Raw genomic sequence first — 23,173 nt, 5'->3', positions numbered from 1 at the left:
TAAATTGTTTTCGTTTTGCTTAAAGAACACTTACCATTTTTGTGATCCGTGGACAGAACTTTTAAACGGTGTTTGTGTTTAAAGTTCTGTCACTTGAAAAGCACATGAGTAATTTGAATGATTCTTGTACTATTAAAAAGAAAGCTTATTAATTGGGCTTTCATATCCTAGATTTTGAAAATGCTACATGCAGAACTTCATTTGGGTTTCCTTTTTTTTACCCACCCTGTATATTGGGTTTTACTGAAAAACACAATAACAACTCTTTCAGACGAAGACATAAATTTATACAGTACAAATTCTGCTGTAACAACACTGCTGAACATCTGCCCATAACACAAACAATATCATCTAGCTCCAAATTCATTGAACAATTATATCAAACATTGGCGGTAAATTTGATGTGGTAAACAACTGCTATACTAAAGAAATTGTTGTGGATCCCATTGTGTTCATAATAGTGATGATCTACTGTAGTGGTTTTCAGACAGGGCTCTGACTTCAACATTTCAGTTAATTTTGTTTTTCTCCAGCCAAGATGGCCGCCTAGTCTGTTGTCATGGATCTGGTCACATGGTGACTTACCATTGCATTCTGGGCAGCATTGTCCCTGCCCGGCATGTGGGCATGTTACGTTAGGGCAAATCCGATTGGTGCATTCCCATTCACCCTCCACGCACTCACAATCTTGGCAAGGATCCAGGTCTTCTGGCCGCTTGCATTCTGTCAATGTAAAAATTAAAAAAATGTCTTTGAAAATCATCTTACATGTAACACCTGTTTAAAACCAGATTTCAAGAATCGCGTCAATCCAACTTATTCAAAAGATTTGAATTAAGTACATGAAAAGTTTGACATTTGAAATAATTACGTGTGACTACATAATAATAATAATAATTAATTCTTATATAGCGCATTACATCATTGACACAATCTCAATGCGCTTTACAATGTTAATAAAACAAATGTCATTAAATACACTAAAAAAGCTCATTAAAAATATTAATACATCACCAATCTATTGATTTAAATACCAAGTAAAACTCATTAAAAATACATTAAAACCACAATCAGTCAATCATCATGAATGTTATTTAAAAACCTGACGGAAGTAATACGTTTTTAGTGCTGACTTAAAAGATAAAAAAGAAGGTGCGTTCCGAATAAAATAAGGAAGCTTATTCCATATACTGGGTGCTGCTACTGAAAAGGCACGCATGCCATAATGATTTTGATTGAAACGGGGCTGGACTAAGCGTGTTTCATTGGAGGAGCGAGTGGCTATAGAACTTTCCCGAACTGTCAACAAATCCAACAAATAACCAGGTGCGTGTTTATGTAAGATTTTATAAACCAAGATAAGGATCTTGAACTCAATACGCTGTGCCACTGGAATCCAGTGAAGACTTTGGAGAACAGGGGTAATGTGCTGATATTTCTTAGTATGGGTAATAAGACGAGCGGCTGAGTTTTGAACTAATTGTAGCCTATGGATTAAATAGTCAGGAAGGCCATACAGCAGGCTATTGCAATAATCCAGTCGTGACGTAATGAAGGCATGAATAAGTCGTTCAGTAGTGGTGCGATCTAAAACATTGCGAATTTTACTAATGCGGTGCAATTAAAGCAAAATATCCTGATTGGCACATTTTAGAGACATGAGTAGCCATATTACAGTGATTATCAAAATACACACCGAGATTCCTAATGACTGTGCTAGGAGTAATATCATTATTTCCAACGTGCAAACCTGACAAAAGGTCACATTTACGAAACGAGGAATGAAAATGAATCACCTCAGTCTTCGAATCATTGAAACTAAGCTTGTTCAAAAACATCCATTGTCTAATTTCCTTAACACATGCTTCAAAATGAGTCTTTGAATTATTACCATTCTTACAGGATACGTACAGCTGGGTGTCATCAGCATACAACATAAAATTGATGTCATGTTTCTTGAAAATATCGTCTAACGGTGCAAGGTATAATGTGAACAAAATTGGCCCAAGTACACTTCCCTGTGGCACACCAAAAAGCAAAGGATTCAACTCTGACTTTGCTGACCCAATGCAAATCCTTTGGGTACGACCCACTAAATAGGAAGTGAACCACTGGAGCGCTAAGTCTGTAATCCCATACCTGTTTTTCAATCTATGAAGTAAAATGGACTGATCAATGGTATCGAAAGCGGCAGTCAAGTCAAGCATAACTAAAATAACCTCTTTCCGATTGTCAAGTGAAATCAAAATATCATTTTGAACTTTCAACAGTGCTGACTCAGTACTGTGATACTGCCGATAAGCTGACTGAAATTTGGATAACAATGAGAATCGGACCAAATATGCATGAAGCTGGTGAGCAGCTATTTTCTCGATTAATTTACCAACAAAAGGAACATGTGACACAGGCCTGTAATTACACAATTCATTTGGATCCAATCCAGACTTTTTAAACAGAGGTCTTATGATAGCCGTTTTTAATTCTGATGGAAAAACGCCCGAAACAAAAGATTTGTTCACAATCGATAATAAATGCGTTGAAACATAAGGAAGACCAGCTTTCAAAAAGTGAGTCGGGATCGGATCCAAAACACACGATTTAGAGTTCATTGATTTCATGAATTTGATCAGAACCTTTTCGTTAATTGTACTAAAATGCATGAATGAGTGACCAAGTTCAGTAGATACACATGGAATATCACCAGGAACATGCATCAGTTGCCCTCGAAGACGATTTATTTTGCTATTAAAAAAGTCTAGAAACTGTTCGGCTAATTTTTGATCATTGTCGTGTTGAGGCAAATTCTTTGCTGCAGCTGCTTTGTTGCCAATCATGTCATCTATTACAGAAAATAGTTTTCTCTGGTCGCAGTTCTGGATTTTATGCCGGTAATACAACTCCTTTATTTGTTTTACAAGTCGATTGTGTCCTAACCGCTTGGCTTTAAAAATCTGCACGTTTACCTGCAGAGGATTAGCTATCCAGTTCCTTTCCAGTCGACGAGTTTCTTGTCTGCTCTGACGGATCGCATCACAGAACCACGGCGCTCTGGGTTTGACCACAAAGAACTTGGTGGTTTCGGGAGCAAGACGATCAATAACACGTCTCATTGTAGAGTTGTAGTTTTGGACCAATTGGTCGACAGAATCAGCGTCAGTAATGGGAACTGGGTTAGTACTAAGACATTCTATTAATGACTCAGCAGAAACCGATGATGTTTTCCGACTGACCCGCTTCACTTGAGAAACTCTAGGTCTTATCGTGTCCGATGTGAAATGAATCGTGCTGTGATCTGACGGTAGGGTATTTTCAAATTCGAAATCCAGGACGCAGTTATTTGTTGAACGAGTTATTACTAAATCCAGTGTATGTCCTTTCTTGTGGGTGGGAACTTGGACATGTTGAATAAGGCCAAAAGAAGTAATAAGTTCATGGAACTGTTTCACATCCGACCTCGTTGAATCCTCCATGTGGAAGTTGAAATCACCTAATATAATCAGGCGACCTGGTCTAATAACAGCTGTTTCTAGCAGGGATCCAAACTCTTGCAGAAAATCATTAACAGTAGCTCTATTCTTAACAGATGGGGGAGGACGATAAACGGCAATGACATGGATGAGATCTGATGAATTCCGCATACTTAAGTCCATTAACTCAAATGAATTATATGACGGAGTATGATTACTGTTCGCAGCTAAATTCTGGCGCACAATTACAGCAACACCTCCTCCTCTTGAACGACCCCGTGGACAGCTATGAAAATCATATCCAGTCAGCGTTAAACGAAACTGGCTCACTGTTAGCTGTTCGTTTTTGGACTTCTTGAGCCAAGTTTCAGTTATTACAAACACATCCGTGCGATTTTCATAAATTGATGCACATACCGTGGAAAGTTTGTTGTTGATCGACCTGGCGTTCCAAAGAGTAAAAGAAAGCCTATGTTGGCTAGTAAACGACGAAACTTTGTTGATCAGTGTTAGATTATCCCTGTTGACACCTGCTGGTCTTCTGACATAATCAGTGCGGGGCGTCGTAATTACAGGTATATAGTTGCCATCGTTTCTGTCGCGGTAGTTAAATGCTAGTCCACGCTTTCCACCTCTACGTCCTCGTGTACGTTTAAGCAATTCAAGGGTTTTTAAATAATCATAACAGGGCTTGTCGATGAAGCATTTAGAACGAAGTGACAGCAATTGTTCCATTGTATAAGTGTAGTGCTGCATGGTGTTTTCGCCTACTTTGTCATCCATCATCCCAGCACCGGAAGTAGTCTTTTTAAGAGTTTGTTGTTGAACATGCTGGGTAGTAATAATCTTTCCTGGACCTGGATTTTTCAGTATGTCGCTAAAAATTGTTATATCCAGAAGGGGAGGATCTCGATCCGGGGTAGACATAAAAGTGTAGCCATGTTTTTGCCATTTTCCTGCGACAGCTCTACTGCGACTCACATTGTGCGCATGTATTACGCTGACTCTTGTGAGAAATGTCAGAGGCGAGTCTTGCGTAAATGCACAGGTTCCATCAGAAGCCAGGCAGGATTGCAATTGATTTTGCACAATAATTAGCAGTATTACCCTGCAACAGTTCATGCCGATGTACCTCATGACTTGCTGACGCGTGACGTTATCAATTCAATATGGCGGTCCTACAATACGGTCAGTTCAATGAGATAGATTTTGTCACCAAACGACAAAACCACGACCAATTAGTCTGCAAAACATACTCACAGTGAACGACGAATAGCCGGTAAAAATGTAGATTTACAAACTAAAACACGATGGTAGAAACAAACGGTGATAAAATAGGATTTAAAACGAAATGATAAGAGCAATTAAGATAAACATGGCAGCTAGTGACAGCGCCCTCAAAACATCAAAGGTTCGACTGTTACAGTTGTTTAGAATGCTAACAGAGTCTGATAAATGGGAAATTATTACATAAAATTTCTCTTGCCTAAAACAGAGATGAAACTGGCCTATGCTTATGGGGAAAAAATCAGAAAATAGGCCAAACAAAAATCCATGTCTAAAATCCGGGTTGGGCTGCAGTTACACACATATGTACAATCAACTGTGTGCCCAATTTCTGGAAATCGCCTCCTATTTTGTTTCAGATCCAAACAAAATTTTACGATGTGAAACATTTCAGTGTTCTATAAAATTAAAAAGCCTAAATTAAGGTAAGAGTAACGGACTTGTCAACAAAGTAGTGAGTGCACTTCTTACTTGAGAACAAGGACAAAGTCAAGGAAAATTAACCAAACTACTCCACTAACATAGGTGGGAAGAAATTGGCATTATCGTCTTTTTCTTCCAACAACTGCCAGTGAAATCGATCTTTTATGCTCTCTTCGCCATCCTCAAGATCATTATCGTGAGTTTTAAAGCATTGTATTCGTACAACTACATTTGAAACCTTCGAAAATTGAGCAACATGTGAATTTTTATATTGTCAGTCACGGTAGTAGATTTCCACGTGAGACAGCCTTGAAGCTCTTTTTTCCAGCCATAAACTACTCCAATCCGAGCTCACTTATGTGCATCTATCATACAATCTGTGCACTGACAACTGGTAGAACAGATTAAAATTGCGCTCGCAATAGACCATTATCATGTTGCAGCGATCTTGATTTTTTTCCCAATCAAATCACAAAACCAAAGCGAGGCTGGATGGAAAAATAGTCTGCTCCTTTCTGCACAAAAAAAATCATCACTCAGTACTGTTATTGGATACAGGGAACATGACTGAAATGGTGGCAGCATGATAAATGTCTATACTGATGTCACAGTGCCACTTTCATCAAATTTGTTTAAATGTGATTTTAAAAATCAGATTTTGCGTGGAAAAGATTGTCAAAAAATCAGAATTTTGGAAATAAATTTGAAAAAGTCGGATTTCCGATTAACAGCGGAAAAGTTTCATCTCTGCTAACACCAAAATCCATTCAGGTCAACCCAATTCGCTCCAAATTTTATTTGGTTTAATTGTGTGACTTTGGTTCGCATGTATCTGAAACAAGTGTTTCAGACTTTTTAGCAACCGTACCTCTATCTTAAGTTTTTGAAAAAGTTAGTTTCATGAACTGACAGCAACAAGACAAAAAAATCACAAAGAAACTGAAATCTTCAACAGCCATTTTCTGGAAATTGAAATGTTGACTGACAGTTTTGGAGACACACAAACTGACCTTGTTGCGGGCAAGCGTCACAACAGTCACCTGGGTTCCGCACAGGGTTTGTACACTGGATAGCTGGACAGGTTCGCAATGTACACACCACAGAGCCGTCCTAAAAAAAAGGAATAAATACATCAAACCAATCAGAACATATCAAATTCCCCCCCCACAGAAGTGTGGTTGGGGTCTACGAACGAATACTTACCTGTAGAGCAACACTACTTATGCATATTCCCCCTACCGGCAGGTATTTTCGCTAAGAGTTATATACAATAGCGCCCTCTGGCGCCCTACCCATAACACCCCGCGGCATGCGTGCCTCGTGAGCGTCCTCTTTTCTCGAGCGTTAAGTCGGAATACAACAAAGTACCCAAGGCATCGAGAAGAGTGGGGTAGGGGGGAGGGATGCTCTACAGGTAAGTATTCGTTCGTAGACCCCAACCACACTTCTGTGGGGGGGGGGGGAGTCTACTTCACTCTACTTACCTGTAGAGCAACACTACTTATGCATAGACTAGCACCGTCAAGGAGGTGGGTCATGCGAGATGCTATTGTGCTTTCACAGGGGCACGTAACAATACGCGTAAACCCTGGATGGGCCCGTCGCTCCACATGTGGGTGGACAAGGCAGCCCAAAAAGGTCGGCATGATAAAGACATTAGTCATAATGGTAGCCTCAACATGCCAACAGAGATGTGATCCCCGTGGGAATCACACATAATGAATTACAGACCAACGATACCTACATATAAGAGTTCGGTGGGGCACACAAAATAAGAATTATCATGAAAGGCAAAACATCATGACATGGTACATATAGACACTATAATATGCACATGTACATGTACAGAGTTCAATAAAGAATCAGAGTTAGGAGACACCAATGCTGGGGAGATCTCCGGTCTGAAAATGTCTTGAGAACATAGTGGGGCTCAGTCAGTTGCCCTCAACACTGTTCTCCCATGCTCTGCCTTTTATTTTGTGCATGCGGACCAATCACACGGATTCTGCCGTTGATATGTCCGTGGTTTCATGGATGACCGTAGCCAACCTTCAGGCAATCTTGTCATGAAAGCCTGCAGGTATGGTGGGGTCACCATGATAAATACATGTCATGAAAGGCCTGCCTGTATGGCAGGGTCGTCATTGACAAAAAACATGTCACGAGAAGTCTGCTTGTATGGCAGGGTTGTCATGACAAATACGTGTCGCGAGAAGCCTGTTGGTATGGCAGGGTTGTCGTGACAATTACATTTGTAACTGCAAGTGACCGATTCAAAGCGTCCCAGTGCAGCTAATGTACGACGTTTAAGTCATGATTGGCACCAAAAATTCTCCGTCTGTACAAGAATGATTTGATGCCCGGAACAAAGACGTCCGGAGGCCCAGAGGGCTCTGAAAGTCCTTAGTATAAATCCCTCCTTAGGGAGCAGACATCAAGTCATGATCAGCACCAAAATTCGCTGTCTGAAACGGACAAGAATCATTTGATGCCCAGAACAAAGACATCCGGAGGCAAAGAGGACTCCGACCGTCTTAGTTCAAAAAACCTTCCTTAGGGATCAGACGCCAAAGTCATGAGCGGCACCAACATTTTCCATCTGGAATGGACAATGATTTGATGCCTAGAACAAAGATGTCCGGAGGTAAAGAGGACTCCGACATTCTTAGTTAAAAAACAAAAATCCTCCCGTAAGGAATCGGATGGGCACACTCGGTTCGTCCGTGTGTGGTCCGTCTCCATTATACAGAAAACAGATCTTTACTACATGTATACCAAGAAGTAACAACTGCTTACAAAACAGAAAAGAAAAAAGACAACCGTAGGAACCAATGAAACAGATGTGAAATTGTTCACTGGTTCACAGAACTCTAAAGATCTCTATAACACTTTTGGATAAGAAGGTGTTGAAGAGGTCCTGCAATTCAGGGGTGTTAAAACATCCCCTTAAGTTAACTGACACGGACGTTCAACTGACTAACATTAAGTAATCTACTGTCATGTTACAAGTCCCTCAAGTGCAGGCTGTAAAAGCCATAGCTTGTTTGAGAAAGGTCTGATGTGAACAGGAGAGCATTACAGCATCCAGTACATCAGGAGAAATTCCTGCGGAGCTGGGTGAAGGAAACCCAAGCTGTGCTGGAACAGAATATTGTTCTGCTCGGAAGAACATTTGTACCTCCAACTGGTGAACCAAGGGAATGGTTATAACCCTGGAAAACCAATCAATGAGGTCAACATGGAGTTAAGAAGAGGACCTTGTCATCCTTCTGCTCCAGTTGATTAAGTAATCGAGGAATAAGAGGAAGACGACAGGAAGGTGTATATAAGTAGCCTGTCCGTCTTCATCACCATCGTATTCGCGTGCCATGTACATGTATAGGGGTCAGGAACCCTCAGGCATTAGCCTGGAAATCTGTGACTAGTTCATGAAACAAGTCAGATTGACATGTGGTTAGTTGTCCTTGCTTGGGAGGAGGACCGTCGAAAGCAAGAAGCTATGAGGAAAAAACCCCAATGGGGTATTTCTCAAGTGAGTGTACACAGGTGTGCAGGCTGCCTGCCCACCTGGTCGTTGATGTAAACTACAACTGCGTCAAAGTCACATCGAACCAGGATCATCTGGCACAACATCAAATATAGAAGTAACATCGCAGTTTCTCCGAGACTGCCAGCATCTCAAGTATGTTAATGGAACTTGAATGATGCTCACACATATGGAACGCCAAAGAGGCATTTAATGTGATCATCGAATCGGTGATGGACTTTTGCAATCGGTGATGCATATTCACGATCGGTGATGGACTTTTGCAATCGGTGATGCATATTCACGATCGGTGATGGACTTTTACTGGTGATGCATATTCACGATCGGTGATGGACTTTCGCGATCGGTGATGGACTTTTACTGGTGATGCATATTCACGATCGGTGATGGACTTTCGCAATCGGTGATGAACTTTCACTGGTGATGCATATTCACGATCGGTGATGGACTTTCGCAATCGGTGATGGACTTTTACTGGTGATGCATTTTTACGATCGGTGATGGACTTTCGCGATCGGTGATGGACTTTCACTGGTGATGCATATTCACGATCGGTGATGAACTTACGCGATCGGTGATGGACTTTTACTGGTGATGCATATTCACGATCGGTGATGGACTTTCGCAATCGGTGATGAACTTTCACTGGTGATGCATATTCACGATCGGTGATGGACTTTCGCAATCGGTGATGGACTTTTACTGGTGATGCATATTAACGATCGGTGATGGACTTTCGCGACCGGTGATCAACTTTGCAATCGGTGATGGACTTTTGCAATCGGTGATGGACTTTTGCGACCGATGATCAACGACCCATCACCGATTGCAAAATCCATCATCGATCGCCAAAGTGCATCAGTTATTGAACATGCCGCTGTGGCTTAGGGTTTCTCGTGTTGCCCCTGACGGTGATATTTGTTTACGGTGTTTTTGTGTTTGAAAGTGTCTTTCTCATATGTGAACTGCATTTTTTTTTAAATTAATGTGCGTAAAATATTTGTTGTTAGTGTATGCCGCTGTGGCTTTGGGCTTTGGTGCTGCCCATATTGCAACCGGTAAATGCCCAATCGATGGTATCCGGAATAAAAACACTCCTCTGTGGATGTGGCATAAACACAATGATTTGTTTTTATCCAATAAATGGTAAAAAGTTTTTTGCACCTGATGATTGATGGGTGGGCCATCGGAGACAGCATATGGCGGGGTTATTGGGGGGCCTGACCAGGCATCCAGGGGGCACAGGAATGCAATCACATCATCATCATCATCATCATCATCATCATAAATCCATCTAATAGCCAATCTTGGTATAGATATGTGGGGCCTCTGGTCACTTAAGCACACTTAAGCGAGGACATGATGGACAGTACACAGAGGAACTTTCCTTGCAAATGTTTTTCCACCACCACCCCTTACATCCGCCAGTTATAGTGCTCCAAGGTTTCAAGAGACTATATAAATTACAAGGATTGAAATGTTCGCAATTTTTAGGATACAGACAGCCTGCTCCTCATATTTATGGGGCAAATGGAACCATTCAATCCCCTGTTTTTCTATTTTGTTAGGCTAATTTGATACTTGCCGTAGCGATCTCACTGTGTCACGAGGCTATGATGTTTTCCTGACTGAATGTACATCTGTGGGAAGCTTTTTTTTGTTATTCAAGTTTAATTTGCATTTGTTGTCATTTATTGCCACATATATCTCATTTTCATATAGGCCTACATGTATTTCATTTATTGTCAAGCATATTGTGTATGCCGTGGCTTTGAGTTTCTTGTGTTGCCCACTACTGGTCGGGCCTGGTGTTGCCCCTAAATTGTGTTAATACGGTTATATGTTTTATAATAATGTCCGTTCCCACTTGCGAACTCCATTTTTTGTAATGTCCGTGAAATGTTTGCAGTTAGTGTATGCCGCTGTGGATTTGGGCCTTTGGTGTTGCCCATATTAAAGGGAAAATACAACATTTGCTAACATCAAAAAATAAAAGAACCAAGTTTTTACGAAATACCTTACTAGGATGTTTGTAAATGACAGTCTAAAGCATCCTGTTAAATTACGGCACCAGGTGCGAAGTCACTTTCAAAAAAATGTTATGTTTGTATACATTTCCAACGGTGGTCGGCCGACCACCGTTGGAAAACCTAACTATTTTTCAACTACTGCTCCAAATTCACCTTTTTTTTTCAGTCTAAATTTTGTCTGCTAATGGTTACATGTTCATGAACGGCTGCAGGCTAGCTAGACTGGTTCCCTTACATTACAATTTTCCGGCTTCTGTAAATTGATCCATTTCATCTTTAGTAGAGTCAGGGAACCAGACTACTTGAACATATTTGTTTTTCTTGTTTTTGCCAGCATTTTGGAACACAAAACTTCAAACAAGTCAGTGTAACAATATTTGATCTATTATACTAACCCCTCCAATAGTTCATTTCTGAAAATTACAGCAAAAGCCAATGATGTACATTCCCTTTAACATAACCATAATAATTAACAATTCAAACGGTATATGCCATATCACAGGTATCCGGAATAAAATACTCCTCTGTGGATGTGGCATGAACAGAATGATTTGTTTTATAATAGGCCTATACCCTTCGGGAGACACTTTAGCGTCACACACTTGTAGGCAAAATATTATCGTCGCAAATAGACTTGATTGCTCGTGGTCGAATTAGTAAAAATTACCCGGCGAATTAAGGTAAAATTGGAGTTACGGGTCATTAAAGTTGGGGGGGGGGAAATGTGTGCACTAGTTTATGGGAATGTTCCCCAAATAGCCAATTATGGGTTATTATAAGTTATTATTTTTTATCATTACTATTAACATTATTATTATTTGGGTTGATTATCACCATCAAGCAGCTCAGAAGCTGAATTGCACAGTGATTTACAGTAAAAATTGAAATGAATTAAAAATAAACACATTTCACGAGAAATCGAAACACATACAAAATGCACAATCCATTATTCTCAAAAACATATACACTCGGATAATAGCAATTAAAATTGTATACATTTGAAAATCCTGTGTTGAACTATTGATGAGTCTGGGCTATTTCGAAATCTCTTGGATGAACTGGGATACTCCTTGAGTGTTCCACTCGATCTAAGATTCATAGTGTGCCAACTTTTTGATTGAGGGAACCACTCATTAAATTTGCCTGATTTAAAAGCACCTAAAGCAAAGTTTGTACACATAGTGGTTCTTCTATCATAAAGGTGATCCAGAGATAGAGTAATACGGCAAACTCTTTTGGATCGACTGTTTGAGTGTATGCTTGAGTGCCAAACCGGCGATGCGTTTGCTAGGACTGGTCTAACATAGGGTAACAAGTTCTTGGAGTAAAACCAGTTTCTTTCAGTTTCATGAATAATTTTCTATTAGCTTTACCAATCATCTCACCAATGTGTTTCTCATGTCCTTAAATTTGAGTCCGAGTATTTTTTTACCAACACGTGATAAAAGGTTTTTGAATAATATGATGATTGATGTGTGGGTCATTGGAGACAGCATATATGGCGGGGTTATTGAGGGGTCTGACCAGGCATCCAGGGGGCACAGGAATGCAATCACATCATCATCATCATCATCATCATAAATCCATCTAATAGCCAATGTTGGTATAGATATGTGGGGCCTCTGGTCACTTAAGCACACTTAAGCGAGGACATGATGGACAGTACACAGAGGAACTTTCCTTGCAAATGTTTTTCCACCACCACCCCTTACATCCGCCAGTTATAGTGCTCCAAGGTTTCAAGAGACTATATCCATTACAAGGATTAAAATGTTCGCAATTTTTAGGATACAGACAGCCTGCTCCTTATATTTATGGGGCAAATGAAACCATTCAATCCCTTGTTTTTCTATTTTGTTAGGCTAATTTGATACTTGTCGTAGCGCTCTCAAGTGTCACGAGGCTATGATGTGGGAAGTTATTTTTTTGTAATTCAAGTATAATTTTCATTTGTTGTTATTATTGTCACATATCTCATGTTCATGTATTTCATTTATTGTCAAGCATATTGTGTATGTCGTGGCTTTGAGTCTCCGCTGTTGCCCACTACGGTTTGGTGTTGCCGTTATTAATATAACCATAACAATTGATAAGTCGACCGGTTTTCCCTATCATTGGTAATGTGGCTATAAAACACAACGATTTGTGCGTCGCCAGAAATTTTTTGCAGAGGGGCAAAACATTTTTCTCCCCGAAATACCTGGATTTTTCCAGCATATTCACGATTTATCATTTTTCGAGGGTGGGCATTTTTCAAACAATATAACTTCGCGCCCCTTTTTCTGTCTTCTTCCCCCATCTTTTTTTTTTTTTTTTGGGGGGGGAGGGGGGGCTTTTCGGGGGGGGGGGGGGGGGGGGGGAAGCGCCCCCGTGCTCCCCCCCCCCCCCTTGTGACGCCCATGGGTGATGGTCTTTCACGATCGGTGATCAACCTTGCATGGACTTTTGCTATCGGTGCAGAGTTTTTTTTTTATATTATCAAAGTAAGTGGGTAAAAATATCCCAGCCACCCCCCCCCCCCAAAAAAAACCACTTTCTTCAACTTAAATATGCTGTGATTTCTGGGCGACGGAGGCTGCCGGCGTCATGGGCAGACTAAGCTTTGTTTAGGTTGTCGGTACATAGGTAACTGTTGCGGTTGTACTCCTATTGGAAAATTTTAGTGTGTTTTTATTTATACATTATTCAATATTTTCCTTTGATAACTCCGATGTTTAAGTACGCAAAATGATTTTAAAAAGACTGTGCACACCGGTGAATAATTTATTATTCATTAGTTAAAGAATAATGTAACCAATTGGGTTTATAGCGAATGTCTGTTCTGTTTGTGCACTATACAATTGACAAGGCCACTTAAGACAAGCTCGAAAAGATCTCGGAAGTTGCGGCTCGATTGTAGACCGTTGTAGCCTATACATCATGTACATGATGTAAAGGTATGTTCTTCAAATTAAAAAGGATTCCATTATTTTGCTGAACGTCAGTTGGTGCATGGAACGCGTTTGCATGTGGAACACCCAATTTGTGAGCCCCCATGTGAAAATGATTGACCTCGATCGTGCCCCAATTGTAAGTGGAGACTTGAAGCATGTGTTGTTGCGAGGGCTGAAGGGACAAGGTGATTGATTGCCAAAGAAGACATGGCTGGCACAAACCATAGAGCTAGCTCTATTTCCCACAGTGGTCTTAGAAATAGATTGAGTACCATGCTGCATTACAAAAATGTACACATCGAATCATTGCTCTTTGGAAAAACAATGATAATATTTTCTAATCTTAAAAATGATTAATCTAAATTTAACTCTTATCAAACACACACACCGTGGCTCGAAAATTACATCGGTTACGTGGAAGTAAAATTTATCAGATTTTCGCGAAAGGTATTAAAAAAAACAGAAGAGCAAAATAAAGGCTCTGCGCATTTGCAATTAAATTTAACTTGCTCCAGAGCAAGAAACATAGATAAGTATAATACGTGCAAATGATTACGACGCAACACACAGATGCGACGGTCGCGAAAGTCCATCACCGTTTCGGTGATCACATTAAATGCCTCTTTGGCGTTCCTGTTTCGCCAAAAGCGGCATTTAATCGGTGATGGACTTTCGCGATCGGTGATGGTCTTTCGCGATCGGTGATCAAAGCTGCGATGACCAGTCGTTGAGTAAAAGTCCATCACCGATTGCGAAAGTCCATCACCGATCGTGAATAAGCATCACCAGTAAAAGTCCATCACCGATTGCGAAAGTCCATCACCGATCGTGAATATGCATCACCAGTAAAAGTCCATCACCGATTGCGAAAGTCCATCACCGATCGTGAATATGCATCACCAGTAAAAGTCCATCACCGATTGCGAAAGTCCATCACCGATCGTGAATATGCATCACCAGTAAAAGTCCATCACCGATTGCGAAAGTCCATCACCGATCGTGAATATGCATCACCAGTAAAAGTCCATCACCGATCGAGAAAGCCCATCACCGATCGTGAATATGCATCACCAGTAAAATTCCATCACCGATTGCGAAAGTCCATCACCAATCGTGAATATGCATCACCAGTAAAAGTCCATCACCGATTGCGAAAGTCCATCACCGATCGTGAATATGCATCACCAGTAAAAGTCCATCACCGATCGAGAAAGTCCATCACCAATCGTGAATATGCATCACCAGTAAAAGTCCATCACCGATTGCGAAAGTCCATCACCGATCGTGAATATGCATCACCAGTAAAAGTCCATCACCGATCGAGAAAGCCCATCACCGATCGTGAATATGCATCACCAGTAAAAGTCCATCACCGATCGCGAAAGTCCATCACCGATCGTGAATATGCATCACCGATTGCAAAAGTCCATCACCGATTCGATGATCACATTAAATGCCTCTTTGGCGTTCCATACACACAGGGCCTCACCAATCCGCCACTAGATGCGTGTGGTGGGCAGTTAACTGGCAGGGTAACATGTTCGCCATGACAGTTAATGAATTAGGCTGCAATCTGTGAGAGGCCCACCCTTGTGAGGTTGGCAACGCCGAACCACAGGAGGTACTGCACAAGTCAGGTCATGGCCTGCACTGAATGCAGTGAGGACTGGGCCGATACAAGCAAATAGGTGAATGCCACCAATCTTTGTTTCCACGGCGCAGTCATATCGCCTTTACTATCTGAGCAGAGGCCAGGAGTGAGGCGGAAAAAAGGCTGGATGGAGCCACCATGAAGTTGCAGCGAGAATCTTGGTTTGAACAACGTGAAATTCTCAGTGCTCTGGCCTGAAAATGAGTTGCAGTTGTGTACCCTTCAGGCCAAGGCTCATTCCCCATGCTGATGTGTTAGACAGTCGACTAAATCTCATCAACATCTTTCCAAGGGAAATACAAGACGGGCGCAACACTGTGCTGGCCCGATGTTATTGATGTCAGCCTCAAAGTCTCTCTGACGAGCTCCTACGAGACAGATGGGTGGAGGTCGTCATGAGTCAGGTAGGTCACTTATGGAAATCATCAAAACAACTGAAGCCGAATCGAAATCGTTGTTACATTATCCTATGTGACATGGGGCCCCACAAAATCATCTGGGCCAACTTCAAGAGGTATGCAGTTGAGAAAACAAACAAGTGTTTGTTCTTCACCTGCGCTGGCCCACATGTAGTCGACATCGACCAATATGGATGTACATTGTTGTGTAAACATCGATATCCACCGCAAAAGAAAAGATCTTTGTCTGTTAAAAATTTAAAAGGTGGGACTCGAATCTTTGGCGGGCGCCCTTTGACGGGAGAAACAGTTCATCAATCATGTTACCTCGGCGGGCCAAGATTGCTAGGGTCTGCACTCGTGTAAAATTATAGAGTACTGAGTGCAGACTGTGAGATTAATAATGAAAATAGCGGTCAACACGTCCGCTAAGACTGTCGAGTCAAGATTAAAACATTAAACCTAATGTACTTCATGAGGGTAAAGAGGGAGGCTGAACGCGTATCGCCGAACCCACTTTATTATTCTACTGCAAAGTGTATGCAAGCTGCATTGAAGAGGGAAGATGTGACAACAACAAACAAAAAAAATACCGAATTTCGCTAACGGAAAACGGTAATGATCACATAATTGCTTGAAGAGCAGCAGGCAGTTTGAATACAGGCACAATCTTTCGAATGTGGTCCACAACATGCCTGCAAGAGTCGAATAGACCCCGTAAGCGAGAACCGTAAAACACCTCTGAAGGGACGAGTTGCACACGGCCACAGTCAGCTGTTGAACAACTCCCTCGGAGACAAAGGACAGTGTACATACACAAGTAATGCACACATGTACAATGTACATGAAAAATGTAGCGATCTCAGTACAGCAAGAAACACCGCCGCACGGCTAAGCACAGCGCGGCGTGTCCCATTGTCCTTGAGTCACCCAACCGTGATTAATGTAGAGGGCTACAGAGTTCACGGCTCGCAACTGAACGAAGACGGACGTTTCATTAACGTGCCCGCCTGGCAATACATTGTACATGTACGTGTATAAAACGTATACAGTGTACATTGTACATGTATGACCGATAATAAAGCCGAGAACAATTGCAAGGCTTGTAATGAGTGGGCCGAAAACCGAGTCCTCATCCCGGTAGCGTATGCCGCGGTGGGATCGGTGCAATAAACTCGCCCGGATTAGAAAAATAATAAAGACGTTCCCGCCTGAGAAATGGACACCACTTTGTCCGCTGTCGATGTGTTTCACATTTGATCCAACGGAGGTATGGGGAACACCTTGTCCTTGTTAGATTCGGAGCCCGTCCTGCGCTTGATTTGAACATTTTTGTGATCGGGCGGAGGGGGCTCATCGGCGGAGGGTAACTTACATGACTTAAGTACCCGTGTAATGTCCCTCTGCAGCAAACGGAATTTCGTTTCCGCGATGGACAGCCATTGTAACCGGTCTGATTCTCCGTCATTATCGGATGAATCAGCCGAATGCGAAGGCCAAAATGACCCCGATGACTGAGAGCCGTCTGGAGGGGCTAGTTGTACAGAACCACGCGGTGGTGGCTGGGCAACACCCTCGGAGATAATATACCTAATATTATGCAGATGGAGAAGACTAAACACAAGCGGGAATCCTGGCGCACGGCTAACTGTGTGCGGTAGGTCCCGTTGTCTCCGAACCAATGTGAAGTCCCGTTCGCCGTAGGCCGGGCTTCCGGTATAGCGCGCAACCATGTGTGGTATACATGTACATGTATGAACATGTGTTTGTTTTTTTTCATTTTTGTACATGTACCTCGTTGCGCTTGGGCCACGCAATCGTGACCAATGAATGACGACTATGAAGCATTCACTGCAGATAAAGACTCCAGGAGCACGGCTAACTGTGCGGTAAGTCCCTTTGTACACGGGTCACCCAAGCGTGACCGGTGACTGAAGACTGCGATGCGGGCCCAACGGCCGACGGTTGTGGGCCGTAGTCCACCGCTGCAGGGGGCCCCCCAATAGGGCCCGCCCGGCGGCCTGCCGACATAGCCGATAGCGTATCGGAAATCGACTGAAAAGCCTGCAGGAAATCTGCTCTAGAAACCGCGTCCTCCCCGGGAGCGTTTGCCCCGGCGGGACCGGTCAGAGGAGTCGTCAGAACCCGGAGAAGAACGTCGCGATCGACGTGCAGCCTTCTTCTTCTTATTCTTGTTCTTAGAAGAACGGCCCCGAGGTGTGTCCGAGGAAAATCGGAAGACACCTGGGACACCGGGACCCCCGAACAACGGAAAAAATCCGATGATGAGAGTAGCCCCTCTGAGCGAGCTAGCACGGAGGCCGTCAGCCCGGGATCCCCCCGGGCGACCGGCTCCGTATCGCTCATAATGCACCCGGCCGACAGCGCCTCAGGCCTCGTGGGCTGAGCGAGCGCTGAACGGACCGGTAGCCCGTGCAATAGCCCATCCCGACAACCAGTGGTGTTCGGCACTGTGTCGGGAGGCCGACAGCGCCTCAGGCCCCGTGGGCTGAGTGAGCGCTGGACGGACCGGTAGCCCGTGTAATAGCCCATCCCGACAACCAGTGGTGTTCAGCACTGTGTCGGGAGGATACGGGTGACTAGAGCCCACCGAAGCGTGACGGCTAGTCCCCTCGGGCTGCCCCGTGATCGGGGGAGGGCCAGGTGACACAGCGGCGCTCGTTGCCGAGCCACGCTTGCCCTGACGGCCCTTCTTAGGCTTTGCTCCGGCACAGGAGATATGTTTTGGAGGAACCTTGCCGGAGTGTGCCTTTAGTTTGGGTGTTCCGCCTGAGTTGACCGGAGAAGGTGACCGAGGTCCCCTTAACCGATCGGCGGAACTGCCAACTCCCCCAGCCGACTGTGGCTGAGGATGCCGGACGAGAGACTGCTGCCGCGGTAACGACGTAGCGTTAACGGCAGAGTCCCCCGAGAACTCGGTCCGTCCCGTGGGAGAGGAATTCCCCCCGGTTTGTGACAGATCGGTTCTCCCCAAACGCTGCAAAATAATCAAATAAATACAACCAAGAAGATGATGAGAAACTCTACAAACTGTTGTTTTATTAACTCTTTTATTAAATACTTCTCTTAAACGCAAAAAAGGGTAGTAAATGACGAGGCAAACAGCGAGCTATTTCACGCACGTCCTACCCGACCTGCCGCTAAGAGAAAAGAGGACGCTCACGAGGCACGCATGCCGCGGGGTGTTATGGGTAGGGCGCCAGAGGGCGCTATTGTATATAACTCTTAGCGAAAATACCTGCCGGTAGGGGGAATATGCATAAGTAGTGTTGCTCTACAGGTAAGTAGAGTGAAGTAGACTTTTACTTTTTCCCCCACTTTATGCTTAGCTCACAAATACCTCAAACGAGGGATTCTGTTTACCAACCGTGCAACAGAAAAAAAGTAACGTTGACTGCTGTGCTGTGGAATATGGCTTTTTTAAACCCCAAGGAACGCATAGCACTGAAGGGCGATATGCGCCCCGAGGGGTTAAAAATACCATATCCCACAGCACAGCAGTCAAAAATAAGCCAGTCCGGTATTTCAACTGCGCATGTGCACAATGATATGGGTCACAGGTCATTTGGGATAATCAAATGTTTCGAAGGCGCATGGACGCGGGCGCATGACGCTTACGTGTAAATTACCAGCAGAATGGGCGTGGGCGTAACATTGCATAACTTCACGTCAGCGATGTTATCCCGAATGACCTCTGGTCATTGAAATACCAAACTGGCTTATTGCTTTGTTATACCGTGCCAATAACTCAAAAACAAGATAGAGGTTTGTAGCTTACTATGAAGAAATAAAGGAAATCAGTGCGGTGTAACCCTTGATAACGACAGACTCCTGCCGGACATGAGACTGAGTGGTTACAGGTCTCAGTCATGAGGTGCTCGGGCCGAACCCTACACGTGCGTGCAACACAGAGGTAATTTACATTCAATACAGTGTATATGAGGTAATCTATATGGGCCCGTGGCCGTTCTAGACCAATGAAATTACAGAATCCAAGACATGATATAACAATGTTTTTAACTCATAAGTACCTCTACCACATTGTATTACATTGTATTTATTCCCTGATGAGTCTATAAAACCACACAGTGCTCGGGCAGTTTGGGGCAGTACAGTGACTAATAGCTTAAAAGTGTCTTTGACTGGCATGGTTGCTCATTTGACCCTTACCAGACAGTAGCAATCTCTGCACATGTTGGTTGGATCCATGAAACTCTCTCCATTCCTGACCATGACATCCTCATACATACATCCTAGCAAACAGACGAATATTTATACACAAAAACATTCATTGTAAAAACACATATTCACAAATCCTACTCAAGAACGCTATAAAACAGAGGACTGAAATCATTATGCAAGTCTTTAAACTCCAAGAGAATTTTTTTTAAAAGGTTCAGTATTTGGCCCGTTTATTTGTATTCAAAATACTTGAAAGTCATAACTTCTCTCAAGACAACTGAAAATGTTGTTTTTCTTTGCAAAACTGTTGGTTTTATTATTAACGATTTTCTCTTGCTTGGGTTTATTTCAGAAAGTGTTTACAACTCAAATTCAAAAGGAGATTATAAAGAGGATGTGAGGCTTACTTTGAATATCTGTAAACATCTTACACATTGAATCCTATAATATAAAAGCCACAATGACGTCAAATTCAGAGAGTAAATTGAAAGGAGAGGAATTTAAAAGAAGAAAAATAATTATATAAAAGATCCTATAATATCTTTGTTTTTCCTGCATTTTTATTGTTTGTCTGGAAGTTGTCTGAAATGACTAACTTACCATCACATGACGGACATAGGCACTCATCTGGCATGCCATGAGTGCAAGATACGGGTTGGCATGGCGACGGGGCACAGTTGACATTACCATTCTGCAACAGTCAAACAATCATTCAATAGGACTGTGATTATTCAAGGACACCAACAAATTCACTGATGAAAAGTTACTAAAAATACAGTATGCCATTTGAGAACGGGGTTCAGTTTACAACGAATGCTACACTAACTGTCTGTGATTCGTGGATTGGGTTTTCAGTCCCTACCTGATTCCGTGGGTTTTCCCCAGAATGTTCTTCTGGGCTTTTCCTCCCACCCCTAAAACTGTAATTTCGTCTGTATATTAATTTCGTATTAATAGTAATAAAGGTTTATAGCTGATAATACTTTTAAGAAGCACATTAAACTTCAAAGATAGTACAGAGGAGGCCGGGGTCAGCGTGACGCCAGCGCACTTGAGTGGAAATTGCTGTTGTGAGCAGTTGCTGGGCAGATCTTGTGTGTAGCTGAATTGAAAAAGGACGCAGTTTTGACGTGATCAAGGCATGGGTGGTGCAGTGCATAAAGTGGTCACCTCTCACTGCTGTAGCCTGGGTTCAATTCCCGGCTCGGTTCTTTTGTGCGCAGAGTAGTTCGTTTGATTCTCTCCTGTACCAAGGGTTTTTCTACAGGTTTTCCAGTTTTCTCCTTCAGCAAAAATGGCTTTGCTCCATGGTATGACATGGGTCATATGGCTGCTGCCTATTGCACCTTCACATGTCTTCAGTAATAGATCATGTTGTAGCTACGTCCTTCGCAAGTCAGCTTCTGCTACAAGTAACGACGATTAGGTTCCCCCCCCCCCCAAGTAAAAGTATAGTGTTGTGTACAATTAAAACGGTAAATCAGAAATCAGTTCCATGATAATACAGTGTATTTCTTGATCTGAAGATGTGATTACTAAAACCATTAAGGAAGTGGAGCATTGTGCCATCGACTCGTTATTTTGAATAAAACTGAGCCCCTTTCTAAACAAAACTGAGCCACGAAAATATGCTACAATACCAAACAAGTGCAGACGCGGCATGTGTCCACAGTGTCTGGGAAGGACTGGCCGTTGTCATAGGGATTGTTGTCATAGAAACAGCCATCACACACAGGGCAACAGTAGTCGGATAGAGTGATTGGGTTCAAGCAGCGAGGTGGCGGACATTCATGTCGCTGGCACTCAACGTGACCACGCTGTCAACGGAAATAAAACACATTACAATTGAAAATCACTCAAAATTAAACGTCAGTTACAATGGGGAGGTTGTTGATTATTAGACATCAAGTTGAATTCCCCTTTGTAAATCACCCCCTTAGGTTAAAAGAAAACCTACTAGAAGCCAATTTGTTCTAGCTATTTAACACAGAATTGTGCAAAGTACAGAACAGATTACTAGCAACAATGTCACGTGATACATGACTATTGACTTGTGCTCTGCTTATTATTGCATAGCATATTATACAAATATCGAATGCTTCGAGTGGTGTAGTAAAACTAGCCTCCCGAGGTGATCCATGGACATTCTATTTTCCCGAGGCGAAGCCGAGGGAAAATAGAATGCTCCATGGATCACCGAGGGAGGCTAGTTTTACTACACCACTCGAAGCATTCGATATTTGTTTTATAACACTTCACCCACAGATTCTGCTTGGTTATAATATTTTAAATTATTTAAATCTGAACACAGTTGAAATAAACTTCAATTTCAATACAAAATTGGTGGAAAATGTATTTCTCTCTTCCAAACTACCCCTTCATGAAATGTTTGAACCCAAGTCTGAGGCGCGCTCTCTTTGGAACAATACACGCTATGCGCAACGCGCACACCAGCATCCATTTGCACACAAATACCGCGCCGTGGAAATAGTACTTTGGTTGCTAATGGTATAGTACTTTTGGCCATGCACAGAAAGATAGCAAAATTAGAAAGTAACATGTGACTCGCTCTCGGCCAATCAAGACACAGAATCTGTGGATGAGGTGTTATAAATACAATTATAAAGTTCCATTTTCATGGACCAGCCTATGTGCTCCGTGCACAAGTACCCCCTCAACGGTAAGAAAAGGAGAGTTGGGGGATACCACTGGGAGGTATATTGAAGCATTGCTGACGCCCGACACTCACGCAAGGCACTTTGGGGTTTTTGTGCACATTCACAATAAACAATCTGTGTGAGCATCAGGCATCATGTACAATGCATTAAAGTGATTCTCCCAGTGGTCTCCCCCAACTATTCCTTTCTTACCGCTGAGGGGGTACTTGTAAACAGAGCCCATGGACCAGTACGCCCATGAACCAGTACGAGCACGCAGTATGTTCCATCCATAGGGCTCTCGATGGTGGTAAAAAAGCAATATTTTCTGCCCATCAGATGAATGAAATTGCATCCTGGTGAAGGACATACATGTACATCTCCCTTCCAAGGTGAGAATCAAGGGTCTTCAATGGAACAATACATTAGTATCTGTGTCAACAACCCCAAGCAACAATCAATACTAAAACAATGTAAGTAGGCTTCTGCTGTGCAGACTTCACAAAACCAAGATGGATGCCTTAGCTGGCATTCACTGTTCAAGTAACCAGTCCCAAACTATCTCTGATATTAAAAA

The 23,173-nt window shown here is 42.7% G+C and overlaps 1 protein-coding gene across 2 annotated transcripts in view; it reads right to left on the bottom strand.

Annotated features, from left to right (window-relative positions):
* LOC119721939 (kielin/chordin-like protein) overlaps positions 1 to 23,173 on the bottom strand; it is a 137,557-nt gene that overhangs the window by 36,654 nt on the left and 77,730 nt on the right. For both annotated transcript variants that reach the window (XM_038191895.1, XM_038191896.1), the window contains 5 exons: positions 21,580 to 21,756; positions 20,540 to 20,630; positions 19,928 to 20,010; positions 6,188 to 6,287; positions 586 to 723 (listed from right to left, as the gene is read on the bottom strand). In XM_038191895.1, coding sequence (XP_038047823.1) covers positions 586 to 723; positions 6,188 to 6,287; positions 19,928 to 20,010; positions 20,540 to 20,630; positions 21,580 to 21,756 — 589 coding nt within the window. The remainder of the gene's footprint in view (positions 1 to 585; positions 724 to 6,187; positions 6,288 to 19,927; positions 20,011 to 20,539; positions 20,631 to 21,579; positions 21,757 to 23,173) is intronic.

This window comes from Patiria miniata, unplaced genomic scaffold, assembly GCF_015706575.1.
Source record: "Patiria miniata isolate m_02_andy unplaced genomic scaffold, ASM1570657v1 HiC_scaffold_14, whole genome shotgun sequence".
Classification (NCBI taxonomy): domain Eukaryota; kingdom Metazoa; phylum Echinodermata; class Asteroidea; order Valvatida; family Asterinidae; genus Patiria; species Patiria miniata.
This window is presented reverse-complemented; position numbering and strand designations above follow the sequence as displayed.